The 18,231-nt window shown below is 38.2% G+C and overlaps 1 protein-coding gene across 2 annotated transcripts in view; it reads right to left on the reverse strand.

The window, feature by feature from the left end:
* Positions 1-4,401: 4,401 nt before the first annotated feature.
* TM7SF3 (transmembrane 7 superfamily member 3) overlaps positions 4,402-18,231 on the reverse strand; it is a 28,364-nt gene continuing 14,534 nt past the window's right edge. For both annotated transcript variants that reach the window (XM_036252520.1, XM_036252521.1), the window contains exons 6-12: positions 14,605-14,782; positions 13,318-13,404; positions 11,437-11,517; positions 10,675-10,827; positions 8,085-8,182; positions 6,532-6,694; positions 4,402-5,316 (exon numbers count right to left, since the gene is read on the reverse strand). In XM_036252520.1, coding sequence (XP_036108413.1) covers positions 5,054-5,316; positions 6,532-6,694; positions 8,085-8,182; positions 10,675-10,827; positions 11,437-11,517; positions 13,318-13,404; positions 14,605-14,782 — 1,023 coding nt within the window. In that variant the 3' untranslated portion in view covers positions 4,402-5,053. The remainder of the gene's footprint in view (positions 5,317-6,531; positions 6,695-8,084; positions 8,183-10,674; positions 10,828-11,436; positions 11,518-13,317; positions 13,405-14,604; positions 14,783-18,231) is intronic.

Here is an 18,231-nt window from a genome sequence, read left to right on the forward strand (position 1 = left end):
GCCCTAGGAAACAAATACATCTATCATTTATCATTTACCCATTCTATTTTTTATCTTATGTAGGGAATGCAACTCTAGAAAACCAATTCTATACAACCTTGAAAATAAAATGTTTTCTACTTAAACTGGTAGTCTTTGATATTTAATATCAAGGGGACTTCCAAAACTTTGTTTTTCTAAACTGCCTCAATGATAAATGGAATATCATAAATCCAGAACTTAATTTTTGGTGTTATCTTCTTTGACTGTCGGAGAATTTCTAATTGAAATTTGAAGGGACATTTTCTTTTTACCTCACTGGCTGCCCCTCAATTTCTTTTGTTTCTTTTTTACTCTCTTTTTCTTATTTTTTAATATTTTTTCTTTATTGATTTTAGAGAGGAAGAGAGAGAGAAACATCGATGAGACAGAACATTGATTGGCTGCCTCCTGCGTGCCCCTCCTGATTGGGCCCACAAGCTGGGCATGTGCCCTGACTGGGAATTGAACTAGCAACCTTTTGGTGCATGGGTCGACACTCAACCACTGAGCCACACGGGGCTGGGCTTATTCTAACTTCTGAACATTAGAGTGCTCGTTTTTATTCCTATTATGTATCTATACTTACTTCCTTGGTGATCTCGCCCACTCTCATGACTTTAAATACCACTTGTATGCTGGATTACTCCCAAATTTATAGCTCTCATTAGATCTCATCAAATCCAGACTCATCCAACTGTGACAATCAGTGAGCGACCTTAAAGTTAAGATTTCCAAAGCTGAACTCCAATCTTACTCTCCATATTTTCCCCCATCTCATCTTTGACTCCACTTCTTATATCTTGCACTGTTGTTCATCAGCAAATCTTGAACTCTCCCTTCTAAATATATCAGAATCCTACCATTTCTCATCTCCATTTCTTCCCCTGGATAAAGCTACATTATAAAAGTGTTAGAGTGAACACTCTGGATTCAACCTAAATATCCTATAATAGGCAAATAGTAAATTTAATTTAAACTTAATTAAATAATCTGGATGTAAATTGTATCTACTCAGTGCAGTTTATTATATACTATAGCTTAAAAGATTGTAGCAACAGGAAGAAAAATGTACCTAAATATACCTAAATGTGCATAATTAAAAGCTTAATACTCAATTGAACTTATAATTACAACTATGTAAAAGTCAAAAGCAAAGGGTGAAATGTTCAGTATACAGTTGACTCTTGAACATTGGTGTGAACTGTGTGGGCCCACTTATACACCGATTTTTGTCAGCAAATACCTCTACTGTTATCGATCCATGGTTGGGCATCCAGGGATGTGGAAAGTCAACTATACATTGATCTACACCATTTTATATAGGGGGCTGGAGCATCTGTGGATTTCAGTATCCATCAGGGACCTGAAACCAATCCCCCATGGATACTGAGGGACAACTGTACTAAGTTTTGGGGGAGTCAAAAGTTTTACACGGATTTTTGACTATGAGGAGGTCAGTCCCCTAGCCCCAACATTGTTCACAGGTCAGCTGTATTTCCAACTAATTCCATTGTTTATATGTACTAGCCAGTTAGTTTCTGTTGCCTGCAAACCAAAGTTTTTTGTAACTATCATTGTGTAACTCATAATTTATTCACCTATTTCCCCTACTGATGGATATTCAGATTTTTTTTAACCCAAAACAGTGCTGCATTAAACATCCATATAGATAGTTTATACACTGTATAGTTTATACACTGTACTTTAATTTCTGATGTATAAATTTGCAGAATTTTGTTAGGTTTTGTTCATTTTATTAATAATTTCTTTTATATAAAGAAAAAAATAAATGCATTGTTTAAAATCAAGTATACACACACACAATTGGAACATACTATACACCTTGGTTTCCTTACTTTGATTTTTTTTTTTCAATGATATCCATTGCAATATTTTTGTTTTTTTCCATATGAGCAAAAGGAAAAGAGTCAACTTAGTGTTTTGGAGTAATCAAAGCCTCACTATATTGAGTCCTGGCCAGTTTGGCTCAGCAGTTAGAGCGTTGGCCTGTGGACTAGAGAGTCCCGGGTTCGGTTCCTGCTAAGGGCACGTACCTCAGTTGCAGTTTGTCCCCAGCCCCAGTTGGGGTTGTGTGGGTGGCAACCAGTCGATGTGTCTCTCTCGCATCGATGTTTCTCTCGCTCTCTTCCCTCCTCTCTCCCTCCCACTCTATCTGGAGATAAATGCAAAAAGGTCCTCGGGTGAGGATAAAAAAATATAAAAAAAAGAAAATTTACTATATTGAAATCAGTATCAATTTGTAGAATTGGACCCAGAATAAAAATATACTAATCTTGAAACACCAGATGTAATTCTTGAGTATCCAACATTGATAGGGAGGCTACATTTGGACTTTAAATAAAACTAACAAAGAAAACTGGTTAGAATCAGTGTTCCTAAGAGCTTGTCCCTGCCAGAGTTGTACACAATCCCAAACCTCAGCACATTGCTCTATACAGTTGAAGATGAATAGGGCTGGCCTTGGCTACTTTAAAATGCTGAGGAATTGTCTGCTACATCTCAAATTTCAGCATCACTCAGTCGTCAGGTGCTCAGTCCTACCAAATCAAAGGCTGCTGTGAGATCAAGTGAATGAATTTCTCAAATGTTAACTTCCCCCTGGAATAGATTAATTTTAAGACATCTCAAATATTGTTTTTGTCTCTAGTTCATGCAGACTCTAGACACACAGAATATAAGGGTGAAAAATATCTTTAGCCTGGCTGGTGTGGCTCAGTGGATTGAGCATTATCACATGGACTGAGAGGTCCAGGTTCAATTGTGATTCAGGGTACATCCCTGGGTTTCGGCCTCGATCACCAGTAGGGGGCGTGCAGGAGGCAGCAGATGGATGTTTCTCGCATGGATGTTTCTATCTCTAAAAAAATAAAAACATATATTTTTTAAAGAGACATCAGGTGGCCCCAACTTGTCTTCATTTCCTATTATTTCATTTATACTTAAACTGATATTTTAAATAATTATTTTTCTAATTAAATAATTTGGTTTTTATAGCTATGAAACTTCCTCTTATGTCTTGTTACTACAGTACAAATATAGTTGGTATAAAATTTTTATAATAATGAGACTTTTTAGCATTTTTTTCAAAATAGGAATTTATTATTTAAAAATTGTACAAATGGGTTTTTTATCCCTCACAAATTATAAATTTTTTTACAATTTGTATCCCCCTTCTAAAAAGTGTGTTCCGTCTTTACAGTCTTCACTGACAGTGCATTTTGATGGTATAGAAAACAACTCACAAACATTCCTTGTAACTTTGCTAGAATGTACAAAGATACAGCAGAAGCCATAATCCCTATGGTGAATTATAAAAAAAAAATTTTTCCTTCAAATTTAAGTGTTACTGCAGTTATATAAATAGTGTGGGTTACAGAATAAACCCTTTCCAAAACACCTTCAAAAGCAAAAGTTGAAAATTTTCCAGCTACATGAAACTTCATAAAGCTATTGTGGCTTTGAAAAAACTTTAAAGCAGCATTTCAAATAGTGGTTGACTCACAATGTGCATACAACCACCACAGCCCCCGTCACTCAGGCATGTCCGAGTCACCAGCTTGAAGTCCAAGGCAGAGGCTCTGATAGTTAAGAGAAAAGGCCATGAGGAACAGGTACACAGCCCAGGGCATCTAGGTACTTTCTCATGGTGGAAAAAAGTCAAAACTAAAGAGACTTACAAATGGGAAGGTCCTAATTCAAAATCCAGCTCCATTAAACACCCGAATCCTTTGACTTCCTCATCACTTTAAAACACACATGGTAGCCTGGCTGGTGTGGCTCAGTGGTTGAGCATCGACCCATGCACCAAGAGGCCATTGGTTCGATTCCCGGTCAGGGTACATGCCCAAGTTGGGGGCTTGATCCCCAGTAAGGGGCCTGCAGGAGGCAGACAATTGATGTTTCTCTCTCATGGATGTTTCTACCTCTCTCCCTCTCCCTTCCTCTCTCTAAACATCAATAAAAATATATTTTAAAAAAATTAAAAATAAAACACACAAGGTACAAAGTCTTCATATAGACATTTTTTAAATTGTATTTTATATCAATGCTAATAACTAACTTAGAACTACAAAATGCAAATTTTTAAAAGATTTCCTTATTAGTAGGACTATAGATTAAAGTAAGAGCCATCTGTATCCTAAAAACAACAATTCATATGTCACCTAATAAGGTTTAAATTAGAGATCAACTCTCAACACTATTTTAAAGGGCCTTGAAAGAAAAGAAAAACAACACAGGCCATTATTTGGAATATATAAATACATCATCCATATAAAAGTTATGCTGTCTATATAAATTTGACTGATTTTCAAATAACTGAAATAATTTAGCTATTTAAATTACTATTTTAAACAAATAAAAAGCAAGAACAAAGATTCTCTACTAAACTATATACTTACAATGATATGGTGTTTTTTAGCATAAGAATAAGCAAAAGAACGGTATCTTTTGTTACTATATGATACTACTATGAAAGATGCAACTAAATAATCAGACTGCTTTTAAGTTAGTTTTCCTTCTTTTGTATTCTGAAGTTCAAAGACCCAGTATCAAATCCCTAAATCTCTAAACAGTGCGAAAAATTCAGTCTAACACTTAAATCAAACCACCCTTTGTGCCCTTGCCCCCCAGGTTTGGACAGACTAAGATGAGAGAACTGTTCAAGGAGTTATAAAAAGAAACACCAGGGCTTTACATGAGAATCATTGTTTTTTAATTGTTTTTAGTGTATCTATTTATTGGAACAAGTTGATCATGTAAACCACAAGATAATTTCTCAAGTTTTTTGCAATAAGGGGAAGATTCCCTACCACCAATTTTTTGGTCATTCTTTTCACTTAGAATTATCATGATCTTGGCATCCCCTACCCTGTATCGGCAAGGACACCGCTCACACATGCATTAGCCTGTTTTCCTATTAGACTTGGACTGGCTATTGCTGAAGCAGGCTGGGAAAAACACCAAAGCTGAGGGTTGCACTTCAAGATCACAATGACCAAGCCCGTGACATCTATAGAAGCAGGGGTGTTCTTTCTCCAGCTGGCTGTTCCTTCTGGAAGAGCTCTCTGATCTGGGTTAATCGGCCATAGAGCCTCTCTCTCAATGGAGGGATGTGGTAGCTGGGATCCAGAATGTTGGTGACTCTGCGTTCCCTCTCTCGTTTCCATAACTTGTATGGGTGGGGAGGAAAATGGCGTCGCCCTCTTTCTCTTCGAATCTGTAATGTAATTCCACTTACAGCCAGCATCCCCCAGACTGCCAGGATAATAAAGTCTAAAAAACAGTAAAAAGCACAGTTTGAACTATTGTATTTTAAAACTTAGCAGATCTAACATGTAACCTTTCATAGCTGAAATCTATGTCATATTTTCTTAGTAACATTAGACTGTGGTGAGTTTGTCCAAACATCTGTTACTTCCTTATTTACAAACCAAGGAATGAGTGAGGAGGCTATAGCCTTATATTGAATATAGAAACTTTCTATTACAGGCATTTGAAAGTCCAGACGCTTGCAATTGAACCAGTGGTTTGGATCCTTGACATTCCAATGTTTTATGACCAGTGCCCATAGGCAGCTGTTCGTTGTGTTTTCCACAAAGGAGGGGGCAGCAATCTAGGTATAGCTCACAAATGTACATCATGGAACACTGGACACCACCATGCCCTCTTTTATCCCATTACCCACCCCACTCATATAGAGATTCAGCAAGTTGTACTGGGCTTCTAGTAGAAGGCTTGGCAAAATACTGTCTTGTATGTAAAACTTCCGAGACACATGGATTTCAAGGTCTCTATCATTAATCTCTTATCAAATGAGGGTAGGCTCAGGACAGTAGAGGGAAAGATTTATCCTTACATCTTCAGAACAATCATGACTGTGCTTGTACATCTTCAATTCTAACATGCTGTTTCATCCTCCATGTTTTAACATTTCTGAAACCAACATATCTTACACTCTTACATTTAATTTAGTTAATGGAAAATCTGTAATGGGTAGAAATCCTAGAACTACGGAAATAATACACTTACTAAAATTCACTTTCACTTTCAATTAGCAAATTACATGCTTTTCTAAAGGAGGGAAATAGGGAATGATCTATAAAAAATAACTAGGTTGTCATTCTCATCCCACCTCAACCATTAGGTGCCATCTTTATTAGCATTTTTTCACAACTGGGAATTGACCAGTTGTGAACCTAAGTAATCCTGATTTAGAAATTTCTTAACAAAGTTCATTTAGCAGATTTTTTGAAGTATGAACGTCAACCACTTAAGAAATTTAAATTCTTTGCTTCTATGATCATTAAGTTATTAACAGAGGACTGACTCCAAGAGCATTTGTATGGTGCTCGTTTCCTCCTTGTGTGGAGGTAACTTTCTTTGCATCCAGTTAACCGTCTTTCAATCTAGTTTCCAAGTGCTTTTGTTAGCACAGGTCGGCCAATATTCCTAGTTGAGTATCACTGATTCTTGGATCTGGAGTCTTACCATTAGTTTGAAAAGGCACATTTGTGAAAGCGCTGCGGAAATGAGTGTTGAGTGCTCTCTTGAGTACATTCAAAGTGATGTAAGAAAGGCTTGTATACATGTAACTGTCAACGGCCAAGACCACTGAATAGGAGCCAATGAATCCACAAGTCAGTATGTTCAGCTGTGGAAGAACGGGAAAGTTTAGGCTTCACCTCTGGTAGAACAAGAATAGTTTCTAACGCATATCACTGGCCTCAATCACACGGAATCACTTCTACTCCCACGGGAACATGAAAAGGGACCAAGTCTTAGAGCTGAATAAAGGTTGCCTGGAAAGATAAACTGAAAACAATCTTTGACACCCAAAGTGAGTTCTTAATAAAACAGTTTACCTTATATTAAAAAAAATCTGGCCCTGGCCGGTTTGGCTCAGCGGTTAGAGCGTTGGCCTGCGGTTCGGAGAGACCCGGGTTCGGTTCCCGCTAAGGGCACGTACCTCGGTTGCAGTTTGTCCCCGGCCCTGATTGGTCGTGCGGGTGGCAGCCACTCGATGTGTCCCTTTCACGTCGATGTTTCTCTCTCTCTCTCTCTTTCCCTCTCTCTCCCTCCCACTCTATCTGTACAAAAGTTGGAAAAATGTCCTTGAGTGAGGATAAAAAAAAAAAAAAAATCTGCCCTGTGAAAGAATTTCAACAATAAAGTTTAATTAGATGAAGAACCACTTTTTTGCAGAGACAGCTAATGATCCATCAAGTTGTTGCATTACAGTAGGTCCTACCTTCTCTGCTCCCACTGTTAAAAGCAATTTTTTAAAATTTATTTTTATTGATTTTATTAGGCTAACTTGGTTAATAAAATTATATAGGTATCAGGTATACAATTCTAGCCCTGGCCGGTTTGGCTCAGCAGTTAGAGCGTCGGCCTGCGGTCCGGAGAGACCCGGGTTTGGTTCCCACTAAGGGCACGTACCTCGGTTGCAGTTTGTCCCCGGCCCTGGTTGGTTGTGCGGGTGGTGACCACTCGATGTGTCCCTTTCACATCAATGTTTCTCTCTCTCTCTGTTCCTCTCTCTCCCTCCCACTCTACCTGACCAAGGAATGGAAAAATGTCCTCGGGTGAGGATGATAAAAAAAAATTTTTAAAAATTATATAGGTATCAGGTATACAATTCTACAATACATCATCTGTGTGTTGTACTGCGTGTTTACCACTCCAAGTCAAGTCTCCTTCCATCACCACTTATCCTCCCGTACCTTCTTCCACCTCTCCCCATCCCCTCCCTCTGTCAATCAGCATACTGTTGTCTGTGTTCACCAGTCTGACTTTTCTTTCTTTGCTTAATCCCTTCACCCTTCTCACCAAGCCCCAATCCCTTCCCCACTGATAGCTGTCAGTCTGTTCTCTGTATCCATGAGTCCGTCTCCACTCTGTTTATCTTGTTCGTTAGATTCCACATATAAGTAAAATCATATGGTACTTGGTAATAAAACATGCAAACTGATATAATAAGTGAACAACCAAAAGCCCAGGACAATATAATAAATAAATCTAACTTTTGATGAAACACTTACTATTCTTAGGCAGCCCATGAAAACTCCTGGAATGAGAACAGCTATACAAGAGAAGGTCACCCAGAACACACCATCATTATTAAATATTGTTAGGTTTCCTGAAAAAGCAAAAAGAAATCAAGAATAAAGAACAGGTTCACCAAGTTAAATTTCATTTTCTCAACATCTGAACATGGACATATGTAGAAAGTTTAATATATAACAGTCAGGGAGTGTGTTGGCACTTAGATATGAATTCCAGCCCAGCCGGTGTGGCTCAGTGGACTGAGCGTCGTCCCACGGACTGGGAGGTCCCATTTCAATTCCCACGGACTGGGAGGTCAGGGCACATGCCCAGTTGAGGGCTGGATCCCTGGTGGGGGCCGTGCAGAAGGCAGCAATCAACATATCTCTCTCACATCAATGTTTCTCTCTAAAAAAATCAATAAAAACATATTTAAAAAAAGAAATGAATTCTAATTTTCTTAATTTAGCTGTTAATACAATCACCTTTGAAGGATGTGTCCTAGCAGGTAGAAGGGTGGGAGTAAAATAAAGCAAGTAAATGCTCTGCATTTATTACCAGGGTAATTTAGAAGAGGCCTGACTAGTCCAAGCTCTTCTATTCACTGGCTGTGAAGCTGGGCCTCAGTTTCCTAACCCATAAAATGAGAAGATTAAACTACTTCATCTCCAAATTCCAAACTATTTTAGCTCTAAATTTCTATGATTCCATGATTTTGTACTGCAAAGTAAAAAATACAAGTAAATGACATTCAGAGTTAACCCTATGAACTCCCACTCAATAGAAGCAGTAAAATCCGGCCAGTGCATACTAGAAGACGTGATCTCCCAATGAATCAGGAAAGTCAGGAGTTAGCCACTTACCTGTTTCTACTAAACTTCTTCCAAAACGTGGCACACCTTGGGTGACCCAGAACAAACATACTAGAACTCCTATTTATAAATTTAGTTTAAATAGCAAGAATATAAGCCTGACAGTTATTTAATACTGACACTGGCACCATCATTCAGTCTACCTGGAGGTGGCCCTGTATCTTGAGACCCATGTATCCTGGAAGAGTGGGAGTTCTACAGATTCCACATACAAGTGAAATCATAATGTATCTGTTTTTCTCTGACTTATTTCACTCAGCACAGTATCTTTTGGTCCATGCATGCTGTTGCAAACTGTAAAATTTCATTTATTTTTTATGGCTGAGTAATATTCTCTTGCATATAAGTACTACAGCTTGTTCATCCACTCATCTACAGATAGGCACTTGGGTTGCTTCCATATCTTGGCTATTGTACATAATGCTGCGATGAACATCGGGGTGCATATATTTTTTGAATTAGGGCTTTAAGTTCCTTCGGACATAGCCTAGAAGTGGAATCGCTGGGTCATAAGGCAGTTCCATTTTTAATTTTTTGAGGAACCTCCATACTGTTTTCCATAATGGCTATACCAATTTGCATTCCCATTAACAATAATTAAAAAATAAAAAAATGTAAAAGCCACCTGCAGGGGGAGCTGTGGGAATAAACTTGGCTATAGGTTTGCTACTCAGAACAAAAGGGCCTCTTAATGGTCAGTAAATAAACAGGTTATCAATTCTGTCTGGTCTTAAAAAAATTTTTTAGGCCCTGGCTGGTTTGGCTCAGTGGCTGGAGCATCGGCCTACAGACCAGAGAGTCCCGGGTTCAGTTCCCATTGGGCCCTAGTGGCTAGAGGCACGTACCAAAAAAAAAAAAAAGAGAGAGCCAACTGCACTCTGTTATACCCTGCATTCTCAAGAGTTGATAGCCTCCAGAGACAGTTATACTTATTTCTAACATTTCCATTAACTTTAATCTGATATTGTAATATAAGAAATAAACATTATCACAAGATAGAAATAGCCTAATAAAGTACCTTGGAATGTAGATACTCTTTTTTCCATTTTTGACAATAATCAAGAAATGTAAGTTACTGCACAACTGCAAAGAAAGTTAACTTACAAGTTAACCAGATTTTTTTACATTGATAGAAATTAAATTACTTTTTAAAAAAAGTCCCCAGAACCATCCCTGTGCTAGGGCCCTAGGATGACTACAAGCAGGGGCCTTAGGAACACAAAGTTTGGCAAAGGGTGGGTGTGGAGTTAGAGGTAAACGAGCAGACTGGGAACAAAGCACCCAGTTCCCCAAGTCAGCACCAAATTTACCTGAGGCATATATACTGGGCTTCTGCTTAAGGTTCATTTGAAGAAAGAGTTCCCGGATTTAAAAAAAACAAAAACCACTGTTTTTCTATATATTAGGAATGCCTCTTACTACCTCCATTAATGCTAACAGAAACACACTCAGACACACACCTTATCACAACAAATAAATACAAAGCTACCTCTACAGACATTCTGTAAGTCATCTAGTACAGGTGCCTTTGAGGAAAGAGGGATTCTTATTTGTACTGGCCCTGCCTAAAGTGCCACATCATCAAATGCAGATTTCCAGAGCTTTACAGAAGACCCCAAATCCCTGATGAGGCAGTATCTGTACCCAGAGAGTCCGAATAAGACCTTCCAAACAATAAACTGAACACACACAATGCTAGTTAGGCATCTCTTACCCAGCGGAGTGAAGAAAGTCACCGACGAGATGAGGAAGCCCAGCACTAGTCCAACACACAGAATGCAGATGGTGAGGATGCCAAATCGCCACCAAGCAGCTACCAAGAAAATCCCCCCAACGCTCCCAGCAATGGCTGTCAGAATCAGACGAACTGCACAGAGAGAAGATGAACTGTTTGACCAGACATAGCTTCTCTGACTGTACTTTCAACACACATACCATTCCCAGAGCCACCCTCAGCCCTGCTGTTGGTGGGCTTTTCAGTGGTGCCGTGAAACCAGCATGGGCTCTCTAGGGAGGGGACAGTTTGAGACATGAGCACTAGCTGGACAGCTCAACCTCCCAAGACTAGTGACAGGCATGGTTTGACACAACCTGTAAATTGGGGCTAAGGAAGGAATGACAGGCATGCTGTTAAACGTGACAAAGGAAGGAGGGTTTGTGTTTGTTTTAAGGTAAAGAAAATCTTAACATTTTGACATTGTTGTAAATCTCATATTTCAATATACCACATAGCTGAAATACAGGTTTATAATCCATATGGCCCTTCATTTCACTAAGTACCAAGTAATTTATCAAGTACCCAAAACTTGGAAGAGAAGGTCTAAATGAGCAGCTTAGAGAAAAGGTGTTTAGAACATAGATTTTACACAAACAGCATATCACACATAATACTGGCCAAACAGAGGAGCAAAGGCAGAGATTAAACACAGCATCTTCCGGTTTGAACTCCTAATTAAATCACATGGTTTTTCCTTACCATCATACTTAACTGGTGTCAGTCTTGTAATCAGTATATAAAAGAAGAATCCCATGAAGATAAAGCCTATGAAGAATAATTCTAGTAGCAAACCACCAGGAAAGGAAAGAAAGAAAAAAAAGCTATGGTTAGGTATTCTTTTTACAATGCAATTTAAGTATCTAATGGGCAAATTCATGCTACCACAATTCATGCATTTGGAGAAGAGAAATAATTATCTAAAAAGCAGGAAATTTTTAGAACTCATTGGTAGTAAATATTACTATTAAATGGGTACACTATTAAGTATTAACCATAGATTACACCTTCTTGTATACAGGTCAATTTCAATTATTAGGTTGTTACTTTTAGAGCTCATTTTAGTATATTTATACTTCCTTCTTAAAAAAAAGAATAGTAGCCCTGGCCGGTTTGGCTCAGCGGTTAGAGCGTCGACCTGCGGTCCTGAGAGACCCGGGTTCGGTTCCCGCTAAGGGCACGTACCTCAGTTGCAGTTTGTCCCCGGCCATGGTCGGTCGTGCAGGTGGCAGCCACTCAATGTGTTCCTTTCACATCGATGTTTCTCTCTCTCTCTCTCTGTTCCTCTCTCTCCCTCCCACTCTACCTGAACAAAAAAAATGGGAAAAATGTCCTCGGGTGAGGATAAAAAAAAGAATAGTACTTTTGTCACTGTGTCTGATCTGAAATTGCACACTAAATTTCAACTTAAGTGAGCAAAAGCAAAATGTAAAAGGTAAAAATATATATACATATATTCCAAAACAAAATGTGACTTTTGTATCTACTTTTAACTCATCCTTTCTTGTTTAGTATAAATAATCAACCACTGTCTTCATTCATTAAAATACCCAGTAATATCTTCATGACCTTACACACAACCTAACAATTAAACTCTCTGTTACAGAATCATTCTACACTTTGATGTATTAAATATTCTTCACAATAGTCTCTTTTCAATCAATAAAAAAAAAGTATAGTGATGGAGGAAAAAGAATTGCTATTTCAAACAATTTATTTAAGCAAGTTTAAAGAGTTTTATAAGATCAGGATTATGTTCACTCTCCCCTTGATACTCCATTTATACTTCTTGTTAATTAAATAAGATTTCTTTTTTAGTAATTGCAAACATCTGTTACATAAAAGGCAACTCAAAGAACTCAAATCAGTTACGTGAGCATAATTTATATTCTACTCCCCACTCTGGGTTTCACGGAGCAGACTATGGAGGTCCCATTTGCTGTCCGAACCCCCTAGGACCAAGCAGATATTTCAGTCTCACTGTAAATGGAGCCCTACAACTTGATTTATATGAAACCATGTCAGCACCAAAATCCACACATACATATATAATTTTTTTACATGACATCCTGATCTCTAACCTGTAATCTTTAACCAACTAGCAAATCTAGCAATTGAAGAAGTTTGCTGCACAAATCAAATTTCATTCCCCTCTTGCCTGGCCTGTGGCGAGTGGATTGAGTGTTGTCCCATGGACTGAGAGATCCTGGTTCAATTCCAGGTCAGAGCACATGCCTGGGTTGTGGGCTCGATCCCCAGTAGGGGATGTGCAGGAGGCAGCCAGTCGATGTTTCTCTCTCACATCAGTGTTTCTATCTCTCCCTACCTCTCTAAAAAAATCAATAAAAACATATTTTAAAAATATTTTATTCCTCTCCTAACAAGAAGAGGTTGTACTCCATTAGTGAGAAAGGAGAAAAAATAAAAACGCAGAGCAACTCAGTAGAATCTTCCCAGCCACAAATCTATGAAGACAGTGGAGATAAACAGCTACTTATTCTCCCTACAGGTCATAAATTCCCCACAGCATTTAAGAAAAAAGATCACAAGGTATATAAATATCAAGTACATCAGACATCACACCTGTTTTCCAGAATCTGTGTCCGAAGAAACAAATGAAGAGACCAAGTAAGGCGAAAAGAGTAAAAAACACTTTGGTAGATATTCTTCCTGAAAATAATGAAAATTTAGTGGATAATACATGTAATTTGATACTTTGTGTTTAATTAACAGAACAAAGCTTCATGAAAACAGCAAAGTCAACTAACAATAATTCATTCCACACATGTATCTTTTATTTTAAAAATTTCCTTGCTATCCCTAAATGAATTATTGTATGTGGTGGGCAATGTTTGCTGGTATAACGAAAAGAGAAAAAAGAAATGCTTCCTGACAGAAGTATGTGACATGTTCTTGGGGGAGGGGGCAGGCAGGGGGCGTGGAGGAAGTGGGAAAAAAGGAAGAGAGAAACAGTATAACTAAAATAATTGTTTCTTCACAAATAAACTACAAGAAAAAAAGGAGGGAAGGAGGAGGAAGAAGTGGATTAAAACAGATTTAAGAGACACATTAACTAGATAAAATGTTCAGCCCTTATCTGAAACCTAATTCAAACAAACAAAAAACTGTGAAAAACAATTGGGGGGCGGCCAATCAACGTTCTCATGGATGTTTCTATCTCTCTCTCTCTAAAATCAATAAAGAAAATAATACAATAATTTTTTTTAAATGTGTCCAATCATGGCACTATTTGCTCAAAACCTCTAATGCCCTTCACTCCAAATAAAAGCTACATATTATGAACTAAAAGGCCAAGTACGAGCTGCCTGCCACTGTACCAGTTTACTCCAGCCGCTGTTCTCACTGAAGTTCTTCAAACACACGGTAAGCTCCCAGCTGAGGGACTCTGCCCAGGCTGTTCCATCCACTGGTATGTACAACCAAACATGTGGCTTTGGGCATCACTTGGGTCTTTATTCAAATATTACCTTCCCAGCAAGGACTACCCTGGCCATGCTATCTTTAATTCTTCTCTCACCACCACTTATTGTCTCCCTTTCCTACTTCACTGTTGCTTCTTAGCAGTCATCACTTCTCAAGTATTATATATGTCACAGGTTTATCTTGTCTGTCTCGTCTTCCTCACTAAAACATAAGCTCCACGAGGGCAAGTATTTGCCTGTTTTGTTCACTGCTATATTCCAGTGCCGAGAACATAGAGTGGAGTAATGTAGGGGTGTAAAAGGTATCAGTACAATGAATGAATGAATACGACACAAAAGCACTGTTACTATTCTTAAGTTCTATATTAGTTGATATAGATCTGCAAAGCCAAAGAAAAATTTGCGAAGTTTAAATCCGTATACTCACCAAGAGAAGAACAATTACCCTCCACTGTGTCAAAGCTGCAAGCATATGTGTGAGCAGGAACATAAGCAGCAGAGGTATTGAGAAATGGGTCCCAAACAATGACGTTATAAATGACGCCTTGTCCCGGGAGGGAGGAGAAAGAAACAGTTGTCTTATCATTAGCTGTTAAGGTAACCACCTGAAGTAAAAAATAATGCACGATTAGTGTTCAGATTTTTTTTTTATCCTCACCCGAGGACATTTTCCCATTTTTTTGTTCAGACAGAGTGGGAGGGAAAGAGAGGGAGAGAAAGAGAGAGAGAAAACATCGACATGAAACGGACACATCGAGTGGCTGCCACCTGCACGACCAACCAGGGCCGGGGACAAAATGCAACCGAGGTACGTGCCCCTAGTGGGAACTGAACCCAGGTCTCTCTGGACCACAGGCTGATGCTCTAACCGCTGAGCCAAACCGGCCAGGGCTGTTTAGAATTTTTTTTTTTTAAGGCTATTCTATTATAATCCACCTACATGTGACATTAAATTGTAATAGTAAAATATAATTCTTGTCAAAAATATACACCAACCTACTTAATTTTGTCAAAAGATGGTCCTACACAGTTTGTATGTACTAATATAAACAAGCTCTTACATAAAATGTTTCTAAAGTTTTTGTGTAGTGGTAAATGCTAATAATTAAGTAAAATAAGATATAAATATACACGTAAAGGCTAATTAGGACAAAGCAAAAAAAAAAATTTCTTATCTGCTAGATTGTAAACAACATGAGGGCAGGAACCATCTTTATTTTGCTCACTAGTCTTTGCTCAGTACTTAGCACAATGCCGGACATAGAGGAAGTGTTCTACAAATGTCAACTATTGCTACAGTCATAGCTGACAAAATCTGTTAACACCTCATAGAGAGTACCCACTTATTTCTGTTTAACAGGCTCTGAAATAAGAAGACATTATATGTAGTTGTGTTATGCAATACTCTTTAACCTCAAAAATTCCCTTTTAAATGTTGTTTTTTTAAATAGGTCAACCATATAACAGAAGAAACAAAAACGCTATATAATCATAATAGTTATGTTACTATTAATATAAATGAGAAAATTAAATATTAGAGTTTGAAGAATAATTATGAGCCTCTTAGAGGACTTCACTGTTTAAAAATATTGCTTAGCCTGGCTGGTTTGCTCAGTGGTTAGAGCAGCATTCTGAGGACCAAAGAGTCACAGGTTTGACTCCTGGTCAAGGGCACATCATACCTCGGTTGCAGATTAGATTCCCGGCCCCATCTGGGATCACGCAGGAGACAACCAATCAATGTGTGTCTCTCACATCAATGTTTCTCTCTCTCTCCCTCCCCCCACCCTCCTTCACTCGCTATCTAACAATCAATGGAAAAATATCCTCGGGTGAGGATAAAAAAATAAATAAAAATATTGCTTAGACTTTATGTTTCCAGGGCAAAGTATTTGGTCAAGTTCAACAAAATGTACTTCCTACTCACCCAAATTTTTATTATGAAACCTTCCTTACAAAAATACTGAAAGAATAATACAATTAATAAACTACAAAGCACCAATGAGATTCAATCACTGTTAATATTTGCTTTTCTATCCCTCTCTACATCTTTCCTCCCCTCTACTTTTTTCTGCTGAACCATGTTAAGGTAAGTTACAGATATCATGACATTTCACTTGTAAATAACTCAGTGTGCATGTCTTAAAACAGTGTTTATCAAACTTAATGTGTCTATAAATCACTGGGATAGTTTGTTAAAATTCAGATCTGAATCTGTTGGTTAAAGGAGGTACCTGACATTATGCTTTCTATCAATCTCTCTGGTGATGCCAATGCTGTATGTTCATCTACCACACTTTGAGTAGTAAGATATTCAAAGGATATTCTCCTATATACCCACAATACCTAAGTTCACCTAAGAAACTTGTTAATTCTTATCTAATACAAGGTCCATATTAGAATTTTTCCAAACCTCTTTCACAGCTTTTCTCTCCTTTAACCAAGACCCGACCAAGTTTCATGCCCAGTATTTATCTCTAACCTCTGTAATCTAGAACAGTCCATCCACAACCCTACTCCCACTCACCCAATAACTTGAAGAGATTAAGGCAGTCACTTTATAAAATATTCCACAATCTGCATTTTTTAGATTGTGCTCAAGGTGTCCGATTTGTACTTTTATCCCCTGTATTTTCTGTAAACAGGAACTCCATGGGCTGAATTCAGGTTAAGCATGTTTTGCTAGAACATTCCATAGGTGATGGTAACAGTGATAACGTCAGACTACATCCATGTGAGCACATAATGCAAATGGACCCACTATCAGTGAAACTATGTCGACCATTTGGATAAGGAGGAGACAGTCAGATCATTCCATTCTAAAAACAGTTTCCCTTTATAGTTAGAATCCAGGGGTGCTATTTAGGCACCCTGGGAATATCCTGTGCCCCAACAATCTTTTATTTAATGATCCTTGCCTAAATTACTTCACTGAGGGTCACAAAATGGTGATTTTCTAATTCTAATTATTTCTTCTACATTTATTAGTTGGCACTGTTCTGTAAAGAAGATCTTTCTTTCATCAACTGAGGATGAATTACAGTTCTTCCTTTTAAAAAAAGGAAGGACAAATTCCTTCCTTTTATAAATTTTCATTGTAATTTGGTATAAGAGTCTCTTCCAATGGTAGCAAATGGGGAGATTGCTTTTTTCCCCCTCTATCAGCACAGAGCTTGTTTTTATTTATTCAAGATTTATAGTCAATCATTTTCTTTTTTGATCACTGAATTGTCCCAAAGTTGGCCAGTGTGAGCCTCTTCAAACAGATTCTGGGGTCTTTTTGACATGTCCTCATTAGTCACTGAGGGTTTCCCTGAATTTTGGCATGCAATATTCTTTTTTCAAAATATGTTTTTATTGATTTCAGATAGAGAGGAAGGGAGAGAGAGAGAAACATTGATTAGCTGCCTCCTGCATGCCCCCTACTAGGGATCGAGCCCACAACCCAAGCATGTGTCCTGAGCAGGAATCCAGTGACCCTTTGATGCACGAGATGGTGCTCAACGAACTGCGCCACACTGGCCAGGGCTCTCAATTTTAACTGAAAGTTAAAAAAAGTAACTGAAACAAAGGCCCTGTTCCATGAGTTCTTATGTTCTTCATAAGAATAAGCATGGTTTTCAAAATGTTCTATTTTGAAGGATAAACTTTTCCCATAGAGCTTCCTAATTTGTGAATAAGCACAATGACTTTTCTTGTATGTGGTTCTCTCTTAGCATGGGGCAATGACATCCTAGGTGACAAAGCAACACAATGAGATCTTACTCAATAACAGATTCAGCCCCTGGGCTAACCACATATGTCCTGTTTCAATTACCTCTTTCTATGTAATCTACTAATCTCTCAACTGTCCAGGAAGAATCAGGGCAGTCTTAAAAACTCTACCCATCAACCATTAGACTAAAGGATGACCTTGCATATTAGACGGCTATCAAGCACCTTTCAAGACATAAAGATGAAATCCTGCCCTCCACAGAAATGATCTCTCGGGTGAATCTGAAATGTTAATGTGCACAGGGATCACCTGGGTATCTCATAAAATGCAGATTCTGAT

This window comes from Molossus molossus, unplaced genomic scaffold (assembly GCF_014108415.1).
Source record: "Molossus molossus isolate mMolMol1 unplaced genomic scaffold, mMolMol1.p scaffold_m16_p_10, whole genome shotgun sequence".
NCBI classification, from domain to species: domain Eukaryota; kingdom Metazoa; phylum Chordata; class Mammalia; order Chiroptera; family Molossidae; genus Molossus; species Molossus molossus.